General features: G+C 54.3%; 1 protein-coding gene across 16 annotated transcripts in view; it reads left to right on the plus strand.

Moving 5' to 3' along the window:
* Window positions 1-22,391, plus strand: part of PCBP3 (poly(rC) binding protein 3) — a 229,965-nt gene that overhangs the window by 187,643 nt on the left and 19,931 nt on the right. For all 16 annotated transcript variants that reach the window (XM_070796215.1, XM_070796190.1, XM_070796223.1 and 13 more), the window contains 6 exons: window positions 14,760-14,914; window positions 17,113-17,136; window positions 17,938-17,970; window positions 18,331-18,447; window positions 19,188-19,319; window positions 20,026-20,154. In XM_070796215.1, coding sequence (XP_070652316.1) covers window positions 14,760-14,914; window positions 17,113-17,136; window positions 17,938-17,970; window positions 18,331-18,447; window positions 19,188-19,319; window positions 20,026-20,154 — 590 coding nt within the window. The remainder of the gene's footprint in view (window positions 1-14,759; window positions 14,915-17,112; window positions 17,137-17,937; window positions 17,971-18,330; window positions 18,448-19,187; window positions 19,320-20,025; window positions 20,155-22,391) is intronic.

The raw sequence follows: 22,391 nt of genomic DNA on the forward strand, positions 1-22,391 counted from the left end.
GTTCACTTGTTAACAATGCAGGACCTATATACAGAAGTCAGTTCTATTCTATACACCACCAGTGAACAATCAGAAACCAGAGTTCAAGATGCACCATTTACAAGAACTCCAAAAAGTCAGATACTTGCTATATGTCTTAAAAAATACACACAGGATTTATATGCCGAAAACTAGAAAATACTGACGAGAGGAATCAAAGACCTGAGGCAGAGCCCTCCGTGTTCACAGCAGGGATTCTCAACGTTGTGGCGCTCGGGCCTCCCAGGGGGTCTGAGGGTGTAGCGCCTCTCCCGTCAGATACCCAGCGGGAACGTGTGTAAATGCACGAAAGACGATTTTTAAATGTATGTGAAAACACAGAGGAACTCGTGGAACCAAGAAAGTTTTGAAAAAGATTGAAATTGGAGTAATTTTAAGTCGCCATAATGCTACAGTTATCCAGACATGGTGGTGCTGCTGGGTAGGTCAGCATTTACATAAACAGGATATGGCCTGGAATATACCACACACATGTGGACAACTGATTTTGACAAAGATAATAAAACAGTTTATTACAGAAAGGACGGTCTTTTCAAAAAGTGGTAGAAGCAAATGGATGATGCATAAAACAAAGAAAAAAAAACCTTGGCAAACTTCACATCTTACATAAAATTAACTCAAAATGGATCAAATTGTTAAATGTAAAATCTAAAACTATAACCTATTTAGGAGAAAATATAAGAGAAAAGCACTCATTCATAAAATATAAAAGTGTTAAAAGTCATAAAAGATAAAATTGAGAACTTGTGCTTCATCACAGTTAGAAGTATTTGCTGCCTGGAAGATCCTGTTAAAATATGAAAAGGCAAAGCAAAGCCTCAGAGACGATCGTCGTCAATCACGTCTGGTGAAGGGCAGTGTCCTTGGCTGTCGGAGCAGCTCTTTTAGCCTCCAGAGAAGGAAAACAGGACAGTGCAGTTGGAGGATGGACAGCAGACCAGCGCACACTTCTGCCAGCGGGATGAAGAGGTGAGAGGCATGCTCCTGGGCGGGTCTCTAGGAGAAAACAGAGTCAGCCACAAGGAGACATCACCACCGTCTCTACAGATGGCTGAAGTGACATGCTGACACCCCCAAGTGCTGGCACAATCGCCCAGAACCAGATCTGTCTCACGCTCTGGGCAGGCGGGGTTGGGGTGGGAAACAGTCCAGCTACTCGGGCAAATGGTTTGCCCGTTTCCTAAAAAGTGAAAAGTGAAGTGAAAGTCGCTCAGTCGTGTCCGACTCTTTGCGACCCCATGGACTATACAGTCCATGGAATTCTCCAGGCCAAAGTTAAATGTACACTTAATGTACCATTCAGTAATCACAGCCCTGGGTGTTTATCACAGAAAAATGCAACCTTGTGTTCATATAACAACAAGTATGTGCTGCTTTGTTTGTAATCCACCTAAGCTGGAGTCCACCCGGATGTCCTTCCTGGGGGAGCTGGACACACAGTCGTGTGCAGTGTGCAGTGGGTGCCGCCCAGTCACCACGACCGATGGGCCTGCGTTACCTGAAGCAGCATCATTATGCTGAGTGCCTTTGTCTGGTTGGATTCCCATGAAGTTCTTGAGATGGTAAAGTTGTAGCAATGTAGAGCAGACTGGGCTTTCCCAGGGCTGGGACTGAGGAGAGTAAGTGGTTGCAAACTGCCCGCCGGACTGTCCACGTGACCCTGCTCATGTGGGCAGTTAGGGAAATCTGTATGTGTGACAAGACTTCAGAGAGCCACACACCAACAAAGGTGTGTAGGAGCCCATGCTGTTTAGTTACTAATGTCTGATCAATGTCCATTACTGGTTTTGATAAAGTACTGCAGTTACATCAGACAGAAGCTGGGTGAATGGGCCATGGAAGCTCTGTATTATTTTTGCAGCTACTCATGTATCTAAAATTATTTCAGAAGTATGCTACACACACGTGTAATACATATACACAGACATGAGAGTCGACAGTTATTACACCTAAACATAAAAAGTAAATTCTGGGAACAGATCAATTAAAAGTAAGAAATGGTCAGAGTGGAGAGAAAAGCACAAGCAATCTATGTGCAGCCAGCAAGACACCAACATGGGATATATAAAGCTCCTGGCAGGTTGGCTGAAAGATATGTCATGTGAACACTGATCAAGACCAGCCTGTGGTGGCTGCACGAATGTGAGATGAAACAGGCTTCCGGACGAGGTGGCACCAGGGTTAGAGGGACGTTGCATGAGTATGAAACGGTGAGTTCTCTAGGAAGACACGTCCGGCCCAAATGTACGTACACTGCTCGACGGAGCCTCAAAACACAGACCAAAACCTGGGAGGACAAGCGGGGGCACAGTCACAGTTGTAGTTGGAGATCCAGGTCCCCTCTCAGAGACTGACAGGGCAAGTGGCCTTGCAGGACAGTATACCTGGCCACCAAGGGACACGGCTCGTGGGCACACAAGGTGTTCCCAAGGTAGACTGTGCTATGTATGAAAATAAAAGCCCAACAAATTTAAAACAGTTGAAATCACAAGAAATGTATGTTCTGACTAGACTGCAATTGAACTAGAAATCAATAACCAAAGGTAAAAAATTTCCAAAATACTTGAAAATCAAAGCACACCACTGTAAATGATGTGCTGGTCAAAGAGGAGGTAGCAGAAGAATGTAGGAAATACTTGGGAGATAATGTATACAATACACGCACATCTCTAAATTCTTAGGAATCAAGGGAGTCAGCGCCTCGAGAAACCTAAGCATGAAATGCTAACATGGGAAACGTTTGCGGACAGTTATCCAAGCTTTTACCTTAAGACACTAAGGAAAGAAGAGGCAAGCAGGAGGGAGGAAATGATAAAAGCCAAGACCAGAAACCCATGAAACTGAGAACAAACTCGGCTTTCCTCATTGGAGCCACTCAGAGGAAGGGAGAATGTGGAGGGGGGCGGTTCTCCCCTTGGGCCAGGGACCTGGGGCGGCTCTGCTTCCTGAACTTTTGTGCAGCCTTCTGTTGGTTCCTTCAGGAGTGCTTCCTCTGCCCTCTTCTGGGAACCCGGGGCTTGCAAACCAACCGGAGCCTGGGAGGGAGGAAGGAACAGGTCCCCCTCTGGCTGTGTAGGCAGAGTCCCCTGTCCTGTCCTGACTCTGCCTTGGAGGCAGGGCCTTGTCCTGCCCTCCCTACCTGTGTCCCCAGGAAGCTCCCACCCATTACCCAACAGACCCCTGGCGAGCAAGTGAATGAATGAGGAAGCAGACAGGAGGGAAGGAAACACCATCCTGGACGCCCACACGCACCAGTTCAGAGTTCAGAAATCGCGAAGTTCTGTTCCAGAACGTCCTGTGAGGCCTAGAAATGGGCTGGACTCAGCATCCACCATCTGCATTATCTGCCTTTGAGTGAGCACTGTGTGGGCTCCTGCTCATGGCAGCCTGGAGTGGAGCTGGGAACGGGGGGTTCCATGTTGAATGGCAGAGAGAAGCGTGTCCTCTGCCAGCAGGCCAGGGCTGTGGGGGCCGAGGCACGGGAGGCAGGTGCTGGCAGTCAGGGGTGCAGGTGAGGGCTTGTAGGGAGCACCCTTGGGGGAAAGCCCTGGCCGGGCTGACTGAAGTCAGCCTGTCGCAGGAAGGGAGACCCTGAGGCTAGGGAAGGATAGCGGAGCAGGGACCAAGGCAGGCCATGATCTGCTCATTTCTCTAATTTTATCATTTCAACCACGTTGAGTCAGTGAAATCACACAGTGTGTGACCTTGGGGACTGGCATTTTTCACACAGCATAATTTTCCCAGCCCCCCGCCCCCGGTTGCTGAGCGCATGGGGCAGTTGGTGCCGCCTCCTGGAGGAGCAGGTTCTGTGTGCGGTCTCGGTCTGCTGCAGGGATGCCCTGTGACTGTCGCACCAACCTCTGGATTAGGTGCTGGGTCCTGCTTTGGGGAATTACTAATACCATGAACTCACATTCAGCCTCTTGTGAGGACACTGGTCTTCCCTGCTTTGTACTAAATCCCAGCTCGAATGGTGGATGCATGTTCACCTGTTCCAGGTGACCAGGCCACTCCCCGCAGCACCTGCGTGGCCTGCCGGTGGCCCCACATCCTCACCGGCGGGGCTGGTGTGGCCACTGCTGTTTATTTAGCCACGGTGATGGGTGCATGGTGGTTCCTCCTGGGCAGTAATTTGCATCTCCCTGGTGGTTAATGACACAAACATCTTTTCACATGCTTGTTTGCCACCTATGATCCTCTTTGGTGAAATGTCCGTGTCTTTTGCCCATTTTCTAATTGGACTGCTTGTTTTCCACGGTTGAGTCTGATCCCCGCATATGCTTTAAACTAGTTTTGTGTCAGACATGCAGCTTGCAAATATTCTCTCCCTGTCTGTGGCTTGTCTCTTTATCCTCCTAACATATTCTTTGGCAAACAAAGGTCTTTAGTTTTGACACATCTCGTTTATCAGGCTTCCCTTTCGTATATCATGCTGTTAGTGTCAAGTCTAAGAATTCTGCCTTACCCTGGACCCCAAGGGTTTTTTCTTTTTTTCTAAAAGTTTTATAGCTTTATATTTTTCATTTAAATCTATTTTCTATTTTGAGTTGATTTTTATGCAAGGGATGACTCCTAGGTCAGAGTCCGTTTTTGCCTCCAGTGTTCGGTTGCTCCAGCCCTGCATGTTGAAGAGCTGTCTTTCCTCCATTGAACTGCATTCACATCTTCGTTAGACATCAGCCAGGCACATCCGTGTGGGCCTGTTTCTGGATTCTGTGTTCTGTCCCTGCTCCGTTGATTCCCTCTGCCAATACCACAGCCTTGATCGTGACAGCTGTTGAGGAAACCGACTCCTCCTACTTTATTTTCCTTTGTCAGAATTGTTTTAACTATTCTACCTCCTTTGCCTTTCCATATAAATTTTACGGTGGCTTGTCTGTATCTATGAAATTCTTGCTGGAGTTTTAATAGGAATTATGTTAAACTCGTATGTCAGCTCAGAGAGAACTGATATCTTTACTGTGATGAGTCTTGTGATCTGTAAACACATTCTGTCTCTCCATGTACTTAGATCTTTAATTTCTTTCATTAGCATTTTGTAGTTCTTAGCATATAAATCCTACACATGTTTTGCTAGATTAACACCTAAGTGCCGTCTTTTGTACTGATTTTTGTGCCAGGCTCATGCTTGCTTCATCAAGTGGATTGGGAAATCTTTCTCTTCTCTTCTGTTTTCTGAAGTAGATTTTGTAGAACTGGGATTAACTCTTGAAACCGTTGGTAAAATCTCCAGTGAAATGCTTTGAATTTGGAGATTTCTTTAAGGAGACTTTCAAGATTATGAAGCCAGTTACCTCAACTGCTAGGTAGGGCTATTCCGAGTATTTCTTGTTAGGCGAGTTGTGCCAGTCTGCCTTTCTCAAAGAGTGAGCCAGTTAATCTGAGTCAGTTTGTTCACGTGGCCTTGTTCCTAGCGCTTTTTTAGCCCTTTGATGTATGCGGGGTTCTTGGCTATAGCTTCTGTTTCACTCCTTATAATGGTGTTTCGTCTTGTTTTCTTTTTTTCTCAGTCATCCTAGAAGTCTGTCAATTTTATTAACCTTTTAAAATAATCAGCTCTTTATTTTATTGATTTTCTTTAGTTTTCCTGTTTCCAATTTTAATTATTTCTGCATTATTTCCTTCCTTCTGTTTACTTGGATTTATTTTGTTCTTATTCTAGATTCTTAAAATGAGGGCTTAGATTATTGATTTAAGACTTTTTCTTTTTTCTGATATGTATTTTGTGCCATAAATTTCCCTCTAGGCACTGCTTTGTGTTTTACAAATTTTGGTATATTGTATTGTTTCAGGTATGTGTATTTTATTCAGGCATACGTGATACCAGCTTCCCTGATAGTTCAGACAGTAAAGAATCTGCCTATAACGCAGGAGACCCAGGTTCAATCCCTAGGTCAGGAAGATCCCCTGGAGAAGGGAACGGCTATCCACTCCAGTATTGCCTGGAGAATATCATGGACAGAGGAGCCTGTGGCCTACAGTCCACAAGGTTGCAAAGAGGCAGACACAACTGAGTGACTAACACACACACACACACACACACACACACACACACACACACACACGAGACACTCAGGTCGACACGTGTTTCTAATCCTTGAGACTGCCTCTTTGACCCAAGGATTACTTCAGTGGGCATTGTGTTAGTTTTCGTGTGCTCGGAGATTTTTCCGTTATTTCTGCGATTGATTTCTCGTTGGATTCCTTTGTGATCTGAGAACGTACCATATGATTTCGATTCTCTTAAATTTGCTGAGCTTTGTTTTATGGCCAGGGTGTGGTCTGCACTGCTGTGTGCTCTGTGTGTCCTGCTGCTCCCAGACGTGCTGTGAGGCTTGACTAGGTCCGGTTGATTGATGCTGTTTTAAGTTCTGTGTCCCTACTGATTTCCACCTAGCGGTTCTCTTAGTTGTTGAGATGGTGCTGAAATTTTCAGCTGTAACTGTGAATTTCTGCATTTTCCTTCTCAGTTCTATCTGTTTGTGCTTCACGTATTTTACTGTCCTAGTGTTTGACTCATAAGCTATTAGGATTGCTTGCTATGCTTCTTCATGGACGGACTCATCATTGTATAGTGCCTCTCTCCATCTTTGATAATTTTCATTGCTCTGAAGCCAGTTTTATCTGATACTAATATAGCCACTCCTGCTTTCCTTTGATTAGTGGTTGTATGACACATCTTTTCCCATGAGTTTATTTTCAGTCTGCTTGCATCTTTGTAACTGAAGTGAATGAATTTTTTATTGACAGCATATGACTGACTCATTTTTCTTAGTCCTCTCTGCCATTCTGTTTTCTTTATGGGTAAATTTAGACTAGTCGGACATGACTGAGTGACTTCACTTTCACTTTCACATTTAATATAATTATTGAGAGGTTAGAACTTAAGTTAGCTATTTTATTTTTTGTTTTCTCTTTGTTCTCCCTGTTTGTTTCTCCGTTTCCTTATCTCCTGCCTTTCTGTGGGTAACCCAACATTTTTAATGATTCCATTTTGATCTATTGATCGTGTTCTTGAGTGTCCCTTTGGCAGCTCTTCAGTGATTGCCTCGGTATTGCATTATATATGTATAACTAATAGGTTCTGCTCATGGAAGGAGGCATTGCCCCCTCTTCCTCACCCACCACCTACCACCCGACTCCCAGCTCACCGCCCCTGGTGATCTCTTTCACAAAGAAGAAGAGCAGGCCCTGGGTTCTGTGGCTAGTTGGTTCCTATTGCTGGCAGCCTCCCAAAATTCCTGGCAGATGGAAGGAAGGGAGAGTTGGGTAGGAATTAGGACCAGTGGCTCCTGAACACGGCTTTGCTCAAGAGGAGTCTGGAGAGCCATAACTGCAGCCTCTGGAGCCACCTGGGTTTCTTGAGTCAGGCCCCAAGGGGCGGCACACGCACCCTGCTCACTGCCGATGCCTCCTTGTTCTGTCACCACAGATGCTCTGTTAGCCTAGGTGCTGTCACTATAGGAGGCCAGGCGAGCCCTGGGCCAGCAGGGAGCCCTGGAATGCCGGTGGGGGGATCTCCTTTCCCAGCCGTGAACCTCATAGCTCCACCCCTTTCCTGGGATGGGACGGCCTGTGTAGCTGCTGCCTCCGGGGCATTCTGGGATTCCAATCAACAGTCCTTCTCAGCGCTTCCCCAGGAGTGCGCCCAGCCCCCAGTTGCTGCCTGGGGTCTCATGCTGACTGGGGACTGCCTCTCAGGGGGCCCCACACTGGGGGAGGGGATTTCCCTGCTCTCTGGGCCCAGCCCTCCTCCAGTTCCTCTGGCTCCTGTGTCACGATAAGGGTTTCCTGACAGGCCCTTCCTCCTGTTTACTCCTCTTTTTAGGTCAGCACAATGCCTGGAGCTTAGTCATGGCCAGGGAATATGTGTTGAATTAACAAAGTTATTAATTACCAGTTCCTACAAGGCAAATTTCAATCTGCATCTTGCATGTATGCATTCGTGGAGGAAAGAGCAGGGGCGAGAGCAGCTGGCACTGGTCCGGGGACTGGCCTTTGATGCATGTCCTCTGTCATACCCAGAGGTATGACACACTCCCAGCAGGGAGAGGCCTCAGTGGGGTGGGCCGTGTGGCTCCGCCAGGCGGGTGTCCCTGGAGGGGCCATCAGCAGGCTTTCTCGGGTTCCTTCCCATTGGGGGTGGCTGCTCAGTGACAGGATCATCCTCTGCGGTGACCAGCTGTGTGGCATCACGTGTAACTTCACCCTCCTGCTGGCCTCCTAAATGCAGCTTCAGGCGTTCACCCAGAGCCAACCACCCCCTGACGCTGACTTCTGAAATCCACCAGAGTTTTAAGTGAAATGTAAGTGAATGCATTTCACATGCGTGAACAGAACAGTACTGTGACGATGACCAAGTTCCAGTGTAGAATGGGCCTTACGTGCTTGCTTCCTGAATGTACCTCTCTGGCCTGCTTCCTCCTTGGACATGGAGCAGTTGGGGTGGGTGAATGCAGACTGGAAAGCTCCGCGGGGCAGCCGGGGCCAGCGGAGGGGAGAGAGGAGCGTACTGGTCAGCTGCCAGCCCCCGCCCCCCAGGGGTAGCAGCACAGACAGCCCCCGCTCCCTGTGTGTGTCCTGTGACGGGAGAGGAGTCCAGTCACACAAAAGCCTGGGGTCTGCTTGGAAACTGATGGGACTCTGCCCTCCGCCCTGACCCGCCCAGTCCTGAGTGAGGGGGTGTGCCGGGCTCAGCGGGCTCCTCAGCCTCAGGCGGCCTTTCTCTCAGGCAGACTCAGCAGCCTGGACCAGCCGTGGGCGAAAGTGGGACTGCATCTGCCCACCCAGGGTCCCCTCAGCCTCTCCCCCAGCCCCCAAACTCTGCTCTGGGAGACAGTCAGCGCTGGGGACCCCTCCCCCTCTGCTCCCCGGTCTGTCTCCCCCTGCAGTGGTAGTGCAGGACTTGGAAATGGCTGCTGGATACGCTCCTCGGCCCACACACCCAGCTGTGGCCCCGGCGTCCTCGAGGGAAGGGCACATGAGTGCGTGAGATGTCCTGTGGGCACGGGATCACAGTCCCAGGAAACCTGCCCTGTCCTTCTTCCCAGTTCTCCCAGCCTGGCATCAAGAAAGGCCAGGGGAACTCTCACAGGCGGATGGAGCACCTCAGCGACCTGGGTGCGGGGCCCACAGCAGGGCAGCCCGAGCCCTCCCTCAGACGCCACAGACGTGGAGTGTCCCTGCCCCATGCTGGGCGACCCCGACGGGGATGCTGGGGGCTGTGCTGGGCGCCACAGGCTTTCTGCACAGGAGAGGCCGGAGCAAACGTGAGATCTGGTTGTGGGGTGGGGGCATGCAGTGGATTCCCATCACCAGCCAGCCTTGTCCCTGGGGTCACCCTTTCCTTAACTCTGGCCTCAGGCTTTGCATCAGGGGGTAAGGTGACACATGTCCCCGAGCAGAGGAGCAAAGCAAAGTGGTCAAAGTGGATTTGTGTCTTCTGAGCACGGGGTGGGGGTCAATTTGGACAATTTCCTTACAGTTGGGACTGAGCCGAGGAGGTGCCCCAGCCACGCTGAGGGTCCACGTCCTGGGTTGGGAGGAGCCACATGGTTTGGAGACAGGGTCATGGAGACAGTGCTCGTCCAAGGCAGCACTGGGGTCTCCTTCACCCTGGCTGGTGGGGTGTGGGCTGTGCTGCCCCTGGAAGTGACCGGGCGCCCCTGGGTACTCACCCCATGACCACACGGCCAGAGCTCTTGTCACCGTCATATGATGTCAGGGTGACCTTCCCTGCTCAGCCCTAAACCCAGGAAGGACGACGGTTATACAACCCAGGCACAGGCACTGACATCGTCCCTGTGACTGCAGCCTGTGTTCGGGAAATCGAGTGTGTCCGGTGGAGACGTGGGGGGCAGGGAAGAGCAGCCAGGCTGCATTTCTGGAGGTGACACAGCAGCGCTGAGATGACACATGCTCTGGATGTTCTGGGGGCGTGCAGGGCGGCAGACAAGTGAGTCCGAGGCAGGAGCAGAGCCTCGGAGTGAGCCTAGGGACCAAGGGAGAGCACAGCCCAGCATGCCTGCCAGGGGCCTGCACAGCGCAGGGCAAAGAATGTGCTTGCAAAACACAGCTGCAGTTTTTCCAATTTGATGGAAATTCTAAGACCCCAGATCCAAGAAGTTCAGTGAGGCCCCAAGAACCCAAAACACAAAGCACATCATAATCAAAACCAGTGACGAAGAGAAGCGCCTTTAAATGTGCTCGAGAGGAGGGCTTTCCTGTCAAAGGACAAAGGGAGACTGCGACAGACCCTCCCCTCGGACAGTGTGCAGGTCGGGTGCAGGGAGCCCTGTCCACCTGGGATACGCGCCAGATGAGACAGGCTTCCGGAGATGGCGGCGTAATGCTGTCCAGATGCTCCAGAGCTGAGAACACATCCCCGGCAGACCTGCCCGACCAGATACACGGGGGGATTCTTACGGCAGAAGGAAAATGATGGCATGGCCACGCGGGTGAGCATGAGAGACACTTTTATTATTATCCAAATCCCTTTCAAAGGGAGTTGACTGCTTGCACTTAAAAACAAAGTGCTGTGGGATCTATAACAGACGTGTGGCAGTAACAGCGCAGAGGCCGAAAGAGGCAGGCACCGTGCTGTGGGGCTATCCTGCGCCCGTCTGGCGGCGAGGCTGCAGCCCAGGGACTGAGTCAGGTCCAGCGTCTGTGCACAGGCCCTGAAGCCGCCCCCTGGATGAAAAGACCCAGAGTGGTGACTGGTAAGAGAACAAAGAGGTGGAATCATGACGGATGTGCCATTCGTCCAAAACAGGGCAGAGGAAAAGTGGGCCCAGGGAACAAAGGACAGACGGGGGGGTGACAGACTGAAGCCCCCACAGCAACAGTCACACAGACGGTCTCAACACCCCTGGTCAAAAGGCACATCATCAAAAAGGATAAAAATAAGGACCAACCATACGCTGCCCACAAGAAGCTCACTTTGAATATAAAGACAAATGAAAAATAAGAGATGGAAGAAGAGACTCCATGCTAACACTAGTGATTAGTAAGGTCAGGTGTCTATGTTAATAACAAAGTAAATTTTGGAGTCAAGAATATTACCAGAGATAAAGGAGGATCTCTCATCATGATCCGGGGGTCACTTCATTCACAGAACATAACCGTACTAAAGGTTACGATGCTAATGGTGGAGCCTAAAATACATAAAACAAAAAAAAGCTAGAACTGCAGGAGAAACAGACGAATCCACGCTGACAGTCAGAGATGCCAAGCTCCCTGCTCAGCGATGGACATCACAGCCATCCATGCTCTAATCGAGTCTGTGGAACACCCCCTGCAGGTCAAGATTCCTGCTCAGCAATGGACAGAAGAGCATCGCAGCCATCCTTGCTCTGATCGAGTCTGTGGAACACTCCACCCAGGTTAAGACCGCTGTTCAGCGATGGACAGAAGAGTGTTGCAGTCATTCTGGCTTTATGTGGAATGGCCCAACTAGACACAGACCAGAGACAGACCACATTCTGGTCCATAAGCAAGTCCCCCATAAACTTAGAATATCTCAAGTATTACAAGGTATGCTGTCCAACCATAACAGAATTAAATTCGAAATCAATAGGACACCATCTAGAACATCTCCAAATATTTGAAAATTCAGTAACACATTTCAAAATATCTCATGAATCAAAAAAAGAAATCATAAGAGAAATTTGAAAGTATGTTCCCATGAGTGGACAAAGAGCACAAATATAAACATTTGGGGCAGGCAGCTAAAGCCACACGCAGAGAGCCGTTTATAGAACTAAACATTTAGGCAAAAAGTAAGACTTTAAGTCCATGCCATTTCCTTCTTTCTAAAGGCTACTAGAAAGGGCTTCCCAGGCGGCTCAGTGGTGAAGAGTCCGCCTGCCAGTGCAGGAGTTGCAGGAGAGATGGGTTCGATCCCTGGGCCAGGAAGATCCCCTGGAGTAGGAAATGGCAATCCACTCCAGTATTCTTGCCTGGAAAATCCCACGGACGAAGGAGCCTGGCGGGCGACCATCCATGTACACGCAAGGACACTAGAAAAGAGGAGTAAATGGAACCCTGCCCCCGTGCGCCCAATCTCAAGCCCAAGCAGAACTTGAAGACAAGAGCCAGGATGAGGGTATCCGTCAGAAATCAGGTGCCCTGTGGGGGTGCAGGGTGAGACCTGGACTCAAGCGTTGTGAGTGGTGTCAGCACAAAGCAGCATTTAGACCACTGCTGGACAGGCTCCCGGGGGGCGAGAAGAGGCCCTGCCAGGCCTCATGGGGGCCATGTCTGCTTCTCCTCTTCCTCTCATCAAATGGAATAAAATGCATTAAATCCCCAGTGTGGGGAGGATGGAAGGAGGGGTCCTTGCCAGGATCTACCAGTTTCTGAACACCCAGCGCGGGGAGGGCTCTCTGATGACCCAGGCGTCCGGCTGGACCCCTAGGGGTGCGGCTGCTGCTTCTTGCCAAGCACCCCTGGCAGCCACAGGGGTGGGAGCGAGGCTGGCACGTGGGGCGGTCTCAGGTGGGAGGCATCCCGAGCCTGGTGGAGCAGTCCGAGGATAGAGAGTCCTGCCTTCCCTGTGGCGCAGGGCTAGCTCTTCAAGGTCGAGGGTGCCCCCAGTGGCCTTATCGGCTCCTGGGGCTGCTCCTGTCTGCAGCAGTCCACGGAGGCGAGGCCTGGGATGCCCGCTCCTGGCACGTGAGGCAGGCTGGCACTCACTGGCGCGTGTGATGGATGGCGGTTGACAGCCCGCAGCCTGGAGCACCCCTGGCACTCGCTGACCCACTTTCTCCTCCGTGGTTGGAACATTTACATAACAGATGGCCCCAGGGCCCTGCTGTCCGCCCCCAGAGGAGGTGATTCTAATTATACAGGAGGCGGAGGCGCGTTGCTGGCCTGGCCGCCCTTGCTGGTTTGTGTGTGCCTGGGTGCCTATCTGACTGCCCTCTGCTGGTTTGTGGGTGCCTGGGTGCCTACCTGACTGCCCTCTGATGGTTTGTGGGTGCCTGGCTGCCCTCTGCCCTCGTGGGTGCCTATGTGCACACCCCGAGCTCGGGGAGACTGAGTGGGGTTGCTGCGGGGTGTCCGCCCGGCGGGAAGTAGGTCTGTTTGGCACCACTGTGATCCTTTGAACGAGACCATCCCCTCCTTTCTGGGTCCTTCTTACCCCTGCCCTGCTGCCTGCCCCGTCCAGAGCTCTGCAGAGACGAAGCACCCTCCCCGCCCTCAGACACAGTGCCAGCATGCAAGGCTGGTTGCTCAGACCTGGCCAGTGAGGTTTTTATTTCAGTGTCAGTAACCCCGAGTGGTCGGTGGCTTCCGTACTGGTCAGTTAAGACAGAGCACGTGAGTGTGTGAAGGCGATGTGTTTACACGCTGCCGTGTTACATCACCGTGCACCAGCTGTCTCAGGACCTCTGCTCCTGTGGGCGGGCAGGCGGCATGTCCCCCAGCGAGGGGGGCTTGTCCTCTGTCACCTGGCAGCTCTGCCCACCTCTCTGGTGAGCGAGGCTCCTCCTGGTCCTCTCCTGGGCTTTTTGTGGAACCCCTGGGGCCCGGCCCCAGGCCAGTCATCTGGCATGGTCCTCCCGCCTGGCCTTCCCCCACCTTCTGTCCACCAAGTTGTGCTGTGCTGTCAGAACCCTGTATCTGCTGCTTGGCCGAAGCCTTCCCTCTGCGCCAGCCGCCACCCGTGCACCCCACAGACACGGGCACAGAGACACCTGCTGGCGCTCCCGAAAGGCCCCAGCACCCGGCCCCTCCTGACCCGTCCCCACCGGTCGCACTGCCTCTCATCCCTTTGTTCCAAGAGTCCCCTCCCCACACTGACTGCCTGATTCTGCCCTTGCCTCCCTGACCTCCTTCCAGTACTCATCACTGGTCTCCTGTGGCCGCTCTACATCCTGCGGGAGGTGGCCTGTCCCCCAGACCTGGGCTCTGTGCCCACCTTGACTGGGGGGAGGTGTTCAGCTCTGTCCTCCGCAGTCAGGCCGAGTTCCCTCAGCCGAGTCCCCTGCACACATGGTGCGCTGTCCCCATCCTTCAGCTCCCGTGCCTGTGACCGCCCCTTGTCTGTGGTCTTATACCGGAGCCTGAATGTTGCCTGGAGGGTGAGGTGCTGACCCAGGGCTCTGCGGGAAGTATACAGTGAGCGGACCGTGATACCGGATGTAAAGCATTTTCTGAAAACTTGGTAAAGTGGGCACACTCAGCAATTTCACAGTTTGGTTAGTGGAGACGAATCCATTTTAGAAATGAGGATAGCTAAGGAGTCGCAACTCGAGACCTACAGGGACACGGATCTGTGGTCTCCAAGTTTCTTAAGGCTGAAGGGAGGGTTCTGGCCCTGGTGTATTGGGCAGTGGGCAGAGCCAAGGTGGCAGCAGAGCAGACACTCCCCGCACATGGAGGTCCCCAGGCTGACGGGGTCACCCCTTCCCCTCCAGCCACTCACGGGCCCTCGTCACGAGATGACACTGAGACCCAGGGCCCTGCGCTAATGGGCAGGCCAGGTCAATCCCTGGTGGCCTTTCCCTGGGACCTGTCCCCCATGTGCTTGCAGCCCCTGCAGGGCCCACAGTGCGAATCCTGGGGCGCCCTTCCCTCCCTCCTGTGGCTGGGTGCCCCGGATCCTTCTGCTCAGAGCCCCGCCTTTCGCCCCAACAGTGTGGGAGGCTGTAGCCTAGCCTCGACCTGGCCCCATGGTGCAGATCTGACCCCTGACATGAGCCTTCCCTCACCAGGTGACACCATCTGGGCCCCATCTGTCCTTCCTGACGGCGCCCTCGGCACCCTGAGCCACCACCCCCAGCTGCATTTTGGAAGAAAGATGGAGTCCAAGGTCTCGGAAGGCGGCCTGAACGTGACGCTGACCATCCGCCTGCTGATGCATGGAAAGGTACGGGCCTGAGGGAAGTGGAGCCTGCCCACGCAGGGGCTCAGTTCCGAGCCAGGCTTCTTGCAATTCCACGTGATCGGGAACTTGCCTCGCCCTCCCACGTCTGCTCCTCCCGGAGCCTCTCGTGCCTGGGCCACGCTGCTGCCCCAGCCCTGCCACCTCGTGGGTGTCCTTCATGCCAGGGCGCTCTCCTCCAGGTCAGCACGCTGACTGACACCCCCCCTACTTGTGCCCGCAGCCTGTCACCCCAGGGCTTCCCTTCACCCAGCGCTCCCCACACTCCCTGTGCCTTTTGCCTTCGGGTTCGCATGCAGCTCTTTTGTAGAAACAGTGTCCCTCACTCCTTCATGTTGGCCTTTTCTGCTGTTTCCTCACTGTTGGCAGGAGTGACCCAGAAGCCTTCCCATCAGAGCTCAGACTTCAGGGTGTCACTTGGTGGGGGTGCCTGCGGGCACCTCCCTGCCCCCTCCATGGTCATCAGGGGTCCTTGCTGGCGGCCGGTGAGGGGCTGCGTGGCCACCAGTGTGCCCGCTCACTTCACTCGCAGCTCCTGGACGTGGGGCTCCTGTTTGCCCCTGTCACCCCACCGTCCCTGTCCTGCCATCACTGGCGCTGATGCTCTTGTTGCCCGTGACTTGGCCGTGGGGGTCGCACCGTTCTGACAGCACCCCCTCTGGCGTAGAACACCGCTATCGCTCATCCCACTTTCCTGCTGCTTCTGGAACTGGCCCAGAGACCCCGACTCCCCTGAGTGAGGCTGTTGGGGTGGCCTTAGAAGCCCAGGTATGGGCGCACGGGGGTGTTCATGGCTCTCAGGCTTCTGTGGATCCCAGGCAGGGCTGGGGAAGGTGTGTTTGTGTATATGCGTGTGTGTCTGTGCACATTTATACACTACTGCTTTCCATGTTTATCTCTGTGCCGTGCCCCTGAGCTCACACCCCCAACTCCAGTCCAGCCACACAGATGCATCCTGGCTCTGTGGTCCGTCCATGTGGGCAGCAGGAGGAACCTGGGGCCACAGAGGCTGGCCTCATGCCCGAGGCCCTGCTCTCCCTAGCTCTCTGGAAGCTGGAGCTCACACCTGGCACCCCCCTTTCTGTGATGAAGGAAGGGTGACCACCTGCCCACTCCCGGGGTGGGCTGACATTTGGTTAAGGTTGTCGGAGGCTGGGTGTGTACCGCAGAGGGCAGTCTGAGGTCAGTTACACATCCCACTTCCAGCAGCAGCTGGCACAGCGAGCACCCAACCTTGCCCTGGGAGGTGAGGTACCCCGACCACCAAGGGAGCCCCAACCCAGCGCCTGGCCGCCCCCGCTGCACACAGCCCCCACCGTGGCCGCATAGCACAGACCCTCCCAGAGTCTGCCCCAGGACACTGTCATTGCTGAGGGCTTCGCTGGAACAAGGAAGATGAGTTTAATTGTGGAAGCTGCTCCCTGAAGCTAACCTTGGGTGGGGCTGCCCAGCGGGGCCTGAGGGTTTGTCCTGGGTAAGGAGGTGCCATGATGGGCAATCCTGGCCATGAGCATATCTAAACCATCATGGGCCCCAGGCTTTAAAATTAGGACAGCGTGTTCAGACATCTTTCAATGTTCTCTGTGTGTGTGTCTGCGCGCGCGTGCGCATGTTCAGTCGCTCAATTGCATTTGACTCTTTGCGACCCATAGACGATAGTCCACCAGGCTGCTCTGTCCATGGGATTCTCCAAGCAAGAATTCTCCAGGCCAATGGAGTGGCTAGCCATTTCCTTCTCCAGGGGATCTTCCCAATCCAGGGTTTGAACCCTCATCTCTTGCATCTCCTGCATTGGCAGGCGGGTTTTTATTTTATTTTTTTACCACTGAGCCACCTGGGAAGGCCTTTGCAAATGTTCTACCTTTTTAAAAAAGGTCAAATAGTAATATCACTAAATTTTTACATCGCAAGGTCATGGAGGGAGATTTTACCTTCACCTGTTTCTTGCAGGCTCCCTTGAGGCCTAAGTGCACAAGTAACACCTGCCAATGTCTGTCGAGAAGGCAGCCGCCATTCTCTTTGTCTGTCTGTCAGAGGCAGGGCAGCCCACCGCCTGCCCCCTCCTGGCCGCTGGCCTCCCCTGCCGCTCGAGTCCCGGCCGATGGGCCGTCTCCCACGCCTGCCACAGGCGGCCTGCTCCCTCTGCTCTCTGACATCACCTCTCTGTGCTTCCTTTCCTACAGGAAGTTGGCAGCATTATCGGAAAGGTAATTATTGAGTGAACTCTGCCTCTCTTGGGGTCTTAGGGGGAAGTGAGGCCCAGAGTGCCCGTGCTAAGGGTGGGTGTGCACCTGTGTGCCACACGTGCAGAGAGGGTCCCTCGGGAATCCTGCCCACTGCCTTCAGGCTGCACCCCTGAGGCTGTCCCAGAACCTCCTGTTCTCTGGCCCTGCGGGCACCGGGAGCCCTCCCCTGAGGCCACCCCATCCCCCAGGGCTCTGGCCGCCAGTCCTTCTCCCCAAGTTTGACCCATACAAGTCCTCACGTCATTCCTGGGAGCAGTATCCCGCCTTCAGCCTGTGTAGTGAGTCCGTTCACACAGAAATGCCCCCAGGGAGAGCAAGCACTGGTGTGGAAGCCCATGCTTGTGGGCAGGTAGGCCAGGACCCCCTCCCCGAGTCCTGTCTCCATTTAAGGCTCCCTGGTCGCACATGGTCCCTGAACGGTGGAGGCACCCCCAGAGCTCAGAGTCAGGCTCTTTTTCACAAGCCGCTCTTTTTTGAGGGGTTGCCCATGGGCCTAGTCCCCACTTTGCCTGTGGTGAAGATGGAGGAGGGTGCAGACCTGCCGGGTGGAGCAGGTCCCCAGGTCAGGCGTGGAGGTACATCAGGTCCGCAGGGCCAGGCCCACCCAGCCTGCAGCCTGGGCCCTGGACAAGGGGGAAGGGAGGGCTGGGGGGTCACCTGTGTCAGGCACCGAGTCCAGCTTTGAGTGCTGGGGTGTCTGGCCTCCTGGGCCTGTGGCAGAAGCCTAAGTGACCCCCTCCCTTGTTTGAACCTCTGTTCCAGAAAGGAGAGACCGTGAAGAAGATGCGTGAGGAGGTGAGTGGGCCCCCTGAGCCCAGCACCATTCATGGGCGGGCGGGAGGGTGGAGGCCGGGCCTCCTAGCAGCTCTGCATCCAGCCCCACAAGGCCTGGACCCATCAGGAGCCCCATACACCAGGGACGAGAGTGAGGGGTGACCGTGGGGAGCCCCCAGTGTGCACACTGGTGGTTCAGGCACCCTCCTGGGTCACGGCCAGGTCACAGCCCGCTCATTAGGATAGGACTGGTCATCAGTGCTGAGGTTTGGGCTCCGCAATCTGTGGGCATCTCTGGTGGTCAGTAGGCCCAAGGACCCAGCCCGCTGCCAGCCCAGTAGGTTGAATCCAATTTCTGAGGTTTGCTCACCTTCCTCCCAGAGCGGGGCAAGAATCAACATCTCAGAGGGAAACTGCCCAGAGAGAATTGTGACCATCACGGGCCCCACGGACGCCATCTTCAAGGCCTTTGCCATGATTGCCTACAAGTTTGAAGAGGTAAGGGGTGCCTGGGGCCCCCTGCTCTGGGCGAGGGGACCTCTCGGCTTCTCTGCCTCCCCCGGGACCTCCTCACCAGTCCACCTGCTAACACGCCAGCGCCCCTCCTCCCCAAGGCTCACCTCCCTCACCGAGGGTTTCCTTGGGCCTGGACCCCAGACCACAAGCCCTCAGGGAAGGCCTGGCACCTGGCAATGAGGCAGCAGCATGGGGCCTCAGCCCTGTCCGCAGCAGTTGACCCCTGAGGTGGGCAGCTTGGCTCAGATGTGGGCACAGGGAGCCCAGGCGTGGGAACCAGCACACCTTATGTGCCTGTGCGCTTCTGTGTCCATCTGCCAGTGAGTTACACCTCAAGATGTTTATGTGTTTCTGATGTTTTTGAAATTGCTTAGAGTTATGTGATGTCTTTACTGAGAGGACGACCAAGATGGGGAGTCCATCTTTCTGTCAAATGTATCACCCTCTGTCCAGGCCCCTGTCTGCCCCACAAGGCCTGAAGGTCAGAGGTCAGACCCTGAGTCTGGGCACCCTGGGGGCCCATGCCCCACCCCACAGCAGCACTGTGACGCTGGGACAGGCCTGTCTGGGGGTCTCCTGGTGTTCTCCAGCCTCCCTGTCCTCGTCACCTGAGCCTGGCCCAGCCTCGCAGGCCCTGCAACCAGCCCAGCCCGCCCCCTCCCCCAGTCCACGGTGAGCTTGTCTGGGCTCTCACAGTGGTGTGCGTGCCTCTCCCTCCCCAGGACATCATCAACTCCATGAGCAACAGTCCGGCCACCAGCAAGCCTCCGGTGACGCTGAGGCTGGTGGTCCCTGCTAGCCAGTGCGGGTCCCTGATTGGCAAAGGCGGCTCCAAGATCAAAGAGATCAGGGAGGTAACAGCCCTCCTCCTCCACCCCAGGGCCGCGAGCCGGGCGAGTCAGGACACCCCTGGGCAGAGCACCGGCCCCCTCCCTGCTGACCCTGCAGCACGGAGCTGGGAACAAGGGAGGGATGAGCACAAAGCAGAGAGGTCAGGGGACCCCCGATGTGGGTGTCAGGCACAGGCCCCAGGCCTGACTCCTAGGACGGGGCCCCAGCACATGGGCTCTGCCCCCCAGGGAGGTGCCTGGGAGAACGCTGAGCCACCCACTGGGGTGGAGGTGTCGCCTGAGGTGTGACCCCACACGCACATGTTCATCTCCCAAGGAAAGCCTTCCTCTCTCAAGGGAAAGAAGCCCCCGGCCTGACTCCTTCCAGGAAAGACGGCCATACAGTTCAGGCCCCAAGACTGGAGTCTATCTTTGGGACCTCAAACTCCACACAGAGGAATAATTCCACATATGTGGGGAAAAAACCTGTCTGCTGAGATGCCCCTCCCTCCGCCCAGCATCAGCCTTCCTACACAGGTCCATGCTGGCAGCAGTGGGCTGAGCCAGACGGATGTGGCTGCCCACGGGTACTCCAGACGGAGCATGCCGTGGGTGTGGAGGGGTGACCTGAGGCAGCGCCTTGTGGGCATCCCGAGGGCAGTCAGGACGTGTTGCTCCAGTGCACGCCGCCCACCTCAGCAGGGCCCCATCCAACATCCAGTCTCTCCAGTCCACAGGTGCCCAGGTCCAGGTGGCCGGGGACATGCTGCCCAACTCCACAGAGCGGGCAGTGACCATCTCGGGGACCCCGGACGCCATCATCCAGTGTGTCAAGCAGATCTGTGTGGTCATGCTGGAGGTACAGTCTGTCTGCAAGTCTGGGCTCCTCGCCCGCCTGCCCCTCACTACACCTGGCCCTGTTTTCTGAGTGCTGGAGGTCTTGGGTGCCCTGAGGATTCATTTGGTCAGCATTGCCTGGACTGGGCCTCAGGAATGGGCCCATGCCCCTGACCCAGGCTCACGGCAACTTGAGTGAGAGCTGTGCAGTGTGTGGGCACTGTGGGAGGGCTGCCAGCTCCGCAACCTCAGGGTGAGATCTCATCTTCACTGGGGATTTGGGGAGAGAACGTGGTGGGGGCACAGGCCCTGCCAAAATCTATGGAGTTGAATGAAGAGTCCACGCAAAGGGGCAGGCCTTAAAAATGGTGCACATGTGTCCTGAAGACAGGTCTGTGCTAAAGACAAGTGTGCACTGGAGACAGCTGTGCACTGGGCCCAGGTGTGCATGGGAGTCAACTGTGCACTGGAGGCAGGAGTGTGTGGAAAGCAGGTGTGCATGGAAAGCAGGTGTGCACTGGAGGCAGCTGTGCATGGAGACAGGTGTGTACTGGAGGCAGCTGTGCATGGGGGCAGGTGTGCCTTGGCAGCTGGTGTGTTGGAGACAGGTCTGCACTGCATGCAGGTATGCACTGAAGTAGGTGTGCACTGGAGTCAGGTGTGCACTGGAGTCAGGTGTTTACCTGCGGCAGGTGTACACTGGATGCAGGTGTGCACTCGAGGCAGATGTGCACTGGTGGCAAGTGTGCAGAGAAGGCAGGTGTGCAGTGGTGGCATGTGTGCCCTGGAGGTAGGTGCACTAGAAACAGGTGTGGCCTAGAGGCAGCTATGTACTGGAGGCAGTTTTGTGCTGGAAACAGCTGCGCACTGGGGGCAGGTGAGCACTGAAGACAGGTGTGTATGGAATCAGGTGTACATCGGTGGCAGGTTTGTACATGAGACAGACGTGCACTGAAGACAGGCGTGCACTGGTGGCAACGTGAACTGGAGATAGGTGTACACTGTTGGCAGGTGTGGAATGGAGACATGTGTACTGGAGTCAGGTGTGCCCTGGAGACAGGTGTGCCCTGGTGCAGATGTGCCCTGGAGGCACATCAGGGCTGGAGATGCAGGTGGAGTGGAGTGGCCCCGCCAGGACCCCCTGGCTGGACTATGTGCGGGCACCAGAGACACCGCTGAGGTACAGCATGCTATGCTTATGCAAAGCACAGGAAAATGCCCAAATTGTGAAGACAGAAAGGAGTGAAGAAAAGGATTAACCAAAGGAGAAGCAAGGAAGGTACAGCTGAGCAGGAAGGAACCTCTCTTAAAATTTTGAGGAAAATCCCAAGATTTAAGTTTCAGTCAATATGCAAACTGCTACAAGATGAACTAAACATCTTGCTGTTTAAACAGTTGCTGGTCTTTGTTAAGCTAAAATGAAGTCATCATGCCTCTAAGGGAAGGTTTTACTAGCTGTGCTGGTTGCCTGGCTATCAGGCCCTCCTCCCCCACAATGAAGCCATGGTGGGTCCACCCTGGCTGACTGCAGTCCTGCTCAGATGCTAGCCTGGGGGCAGCAGGGACTCTCCCTCTTCTGTATTTGACCTGGTGCTAAAGCACCATGTCCGACTTCTTCAAAAAAAGTTGGTATTGGTTTTATTTTCCTGAAGTGTGATATTGGGAAGTCAAAAAGATTTTCCTGAATGTTTTTTTCTGCAGCATCCCCCACACTGGTCCTGGTTATGAACAGTGTCTTCCTCAGCCCTGGTGCTGGGACCACGAGTGGCCAAGAGGGCAGGTGGCCTGCAGGGCCTGGCACCCCTAGTGTGGCAGACACCCCAGGAAGTGAGGAAGTCCATGCCAGCCTAGTGGGTGGCAGGTGCCATGTGGGGGTGCAGGGCAGAGATGTGAGCCACCCTAGGATGCTGAGTTCTGAGCAGGACACACGGTCTCCTCAGGACCCCTCACACGTGGCCTTGCCTATGCCGTGTTCATGGTCAGACGTGGCCCCACAGAAGAGCCTGACCCGTAGGCTGTAGTTGCTTGTGCCCCTGGGGCCGTGAGAGGCAGACTGAAACACACAGGCGCGTGTGATGGGTCCTTGTGGAGGTTGGAGGAACAAGGCCTCCTGTCATTGGTGTCACGGGGCTCCCAGGAGCGGCTGCTTACTGGGGAAGGAGCATTCTCACACCCAGAGGCCCCTGGCCTGGTGTTAAATGAAGAGTGTATGGAGTTTTGAGCTCTTGGGTGGGGCCTCCACCTGAGAAATACCCACTG

This window comes from Bos indicus, chromosome 1 (genome assembly GCF_029378745.1).
Source record: "Bos indicus isolate NIAB-ARS_2022 breed Sahiwal x Tharparkar chromosome 1, NIAB-ARS_B.indTharparkar_mat_pri_1.0, whole genome shotgun sequence".
NCBI classification, from domain to species: Eukaryota; Metazoa; Chordata; class Mammalia; order Artiodactyla; family Bovidae; genus Bos; species Bos indicus.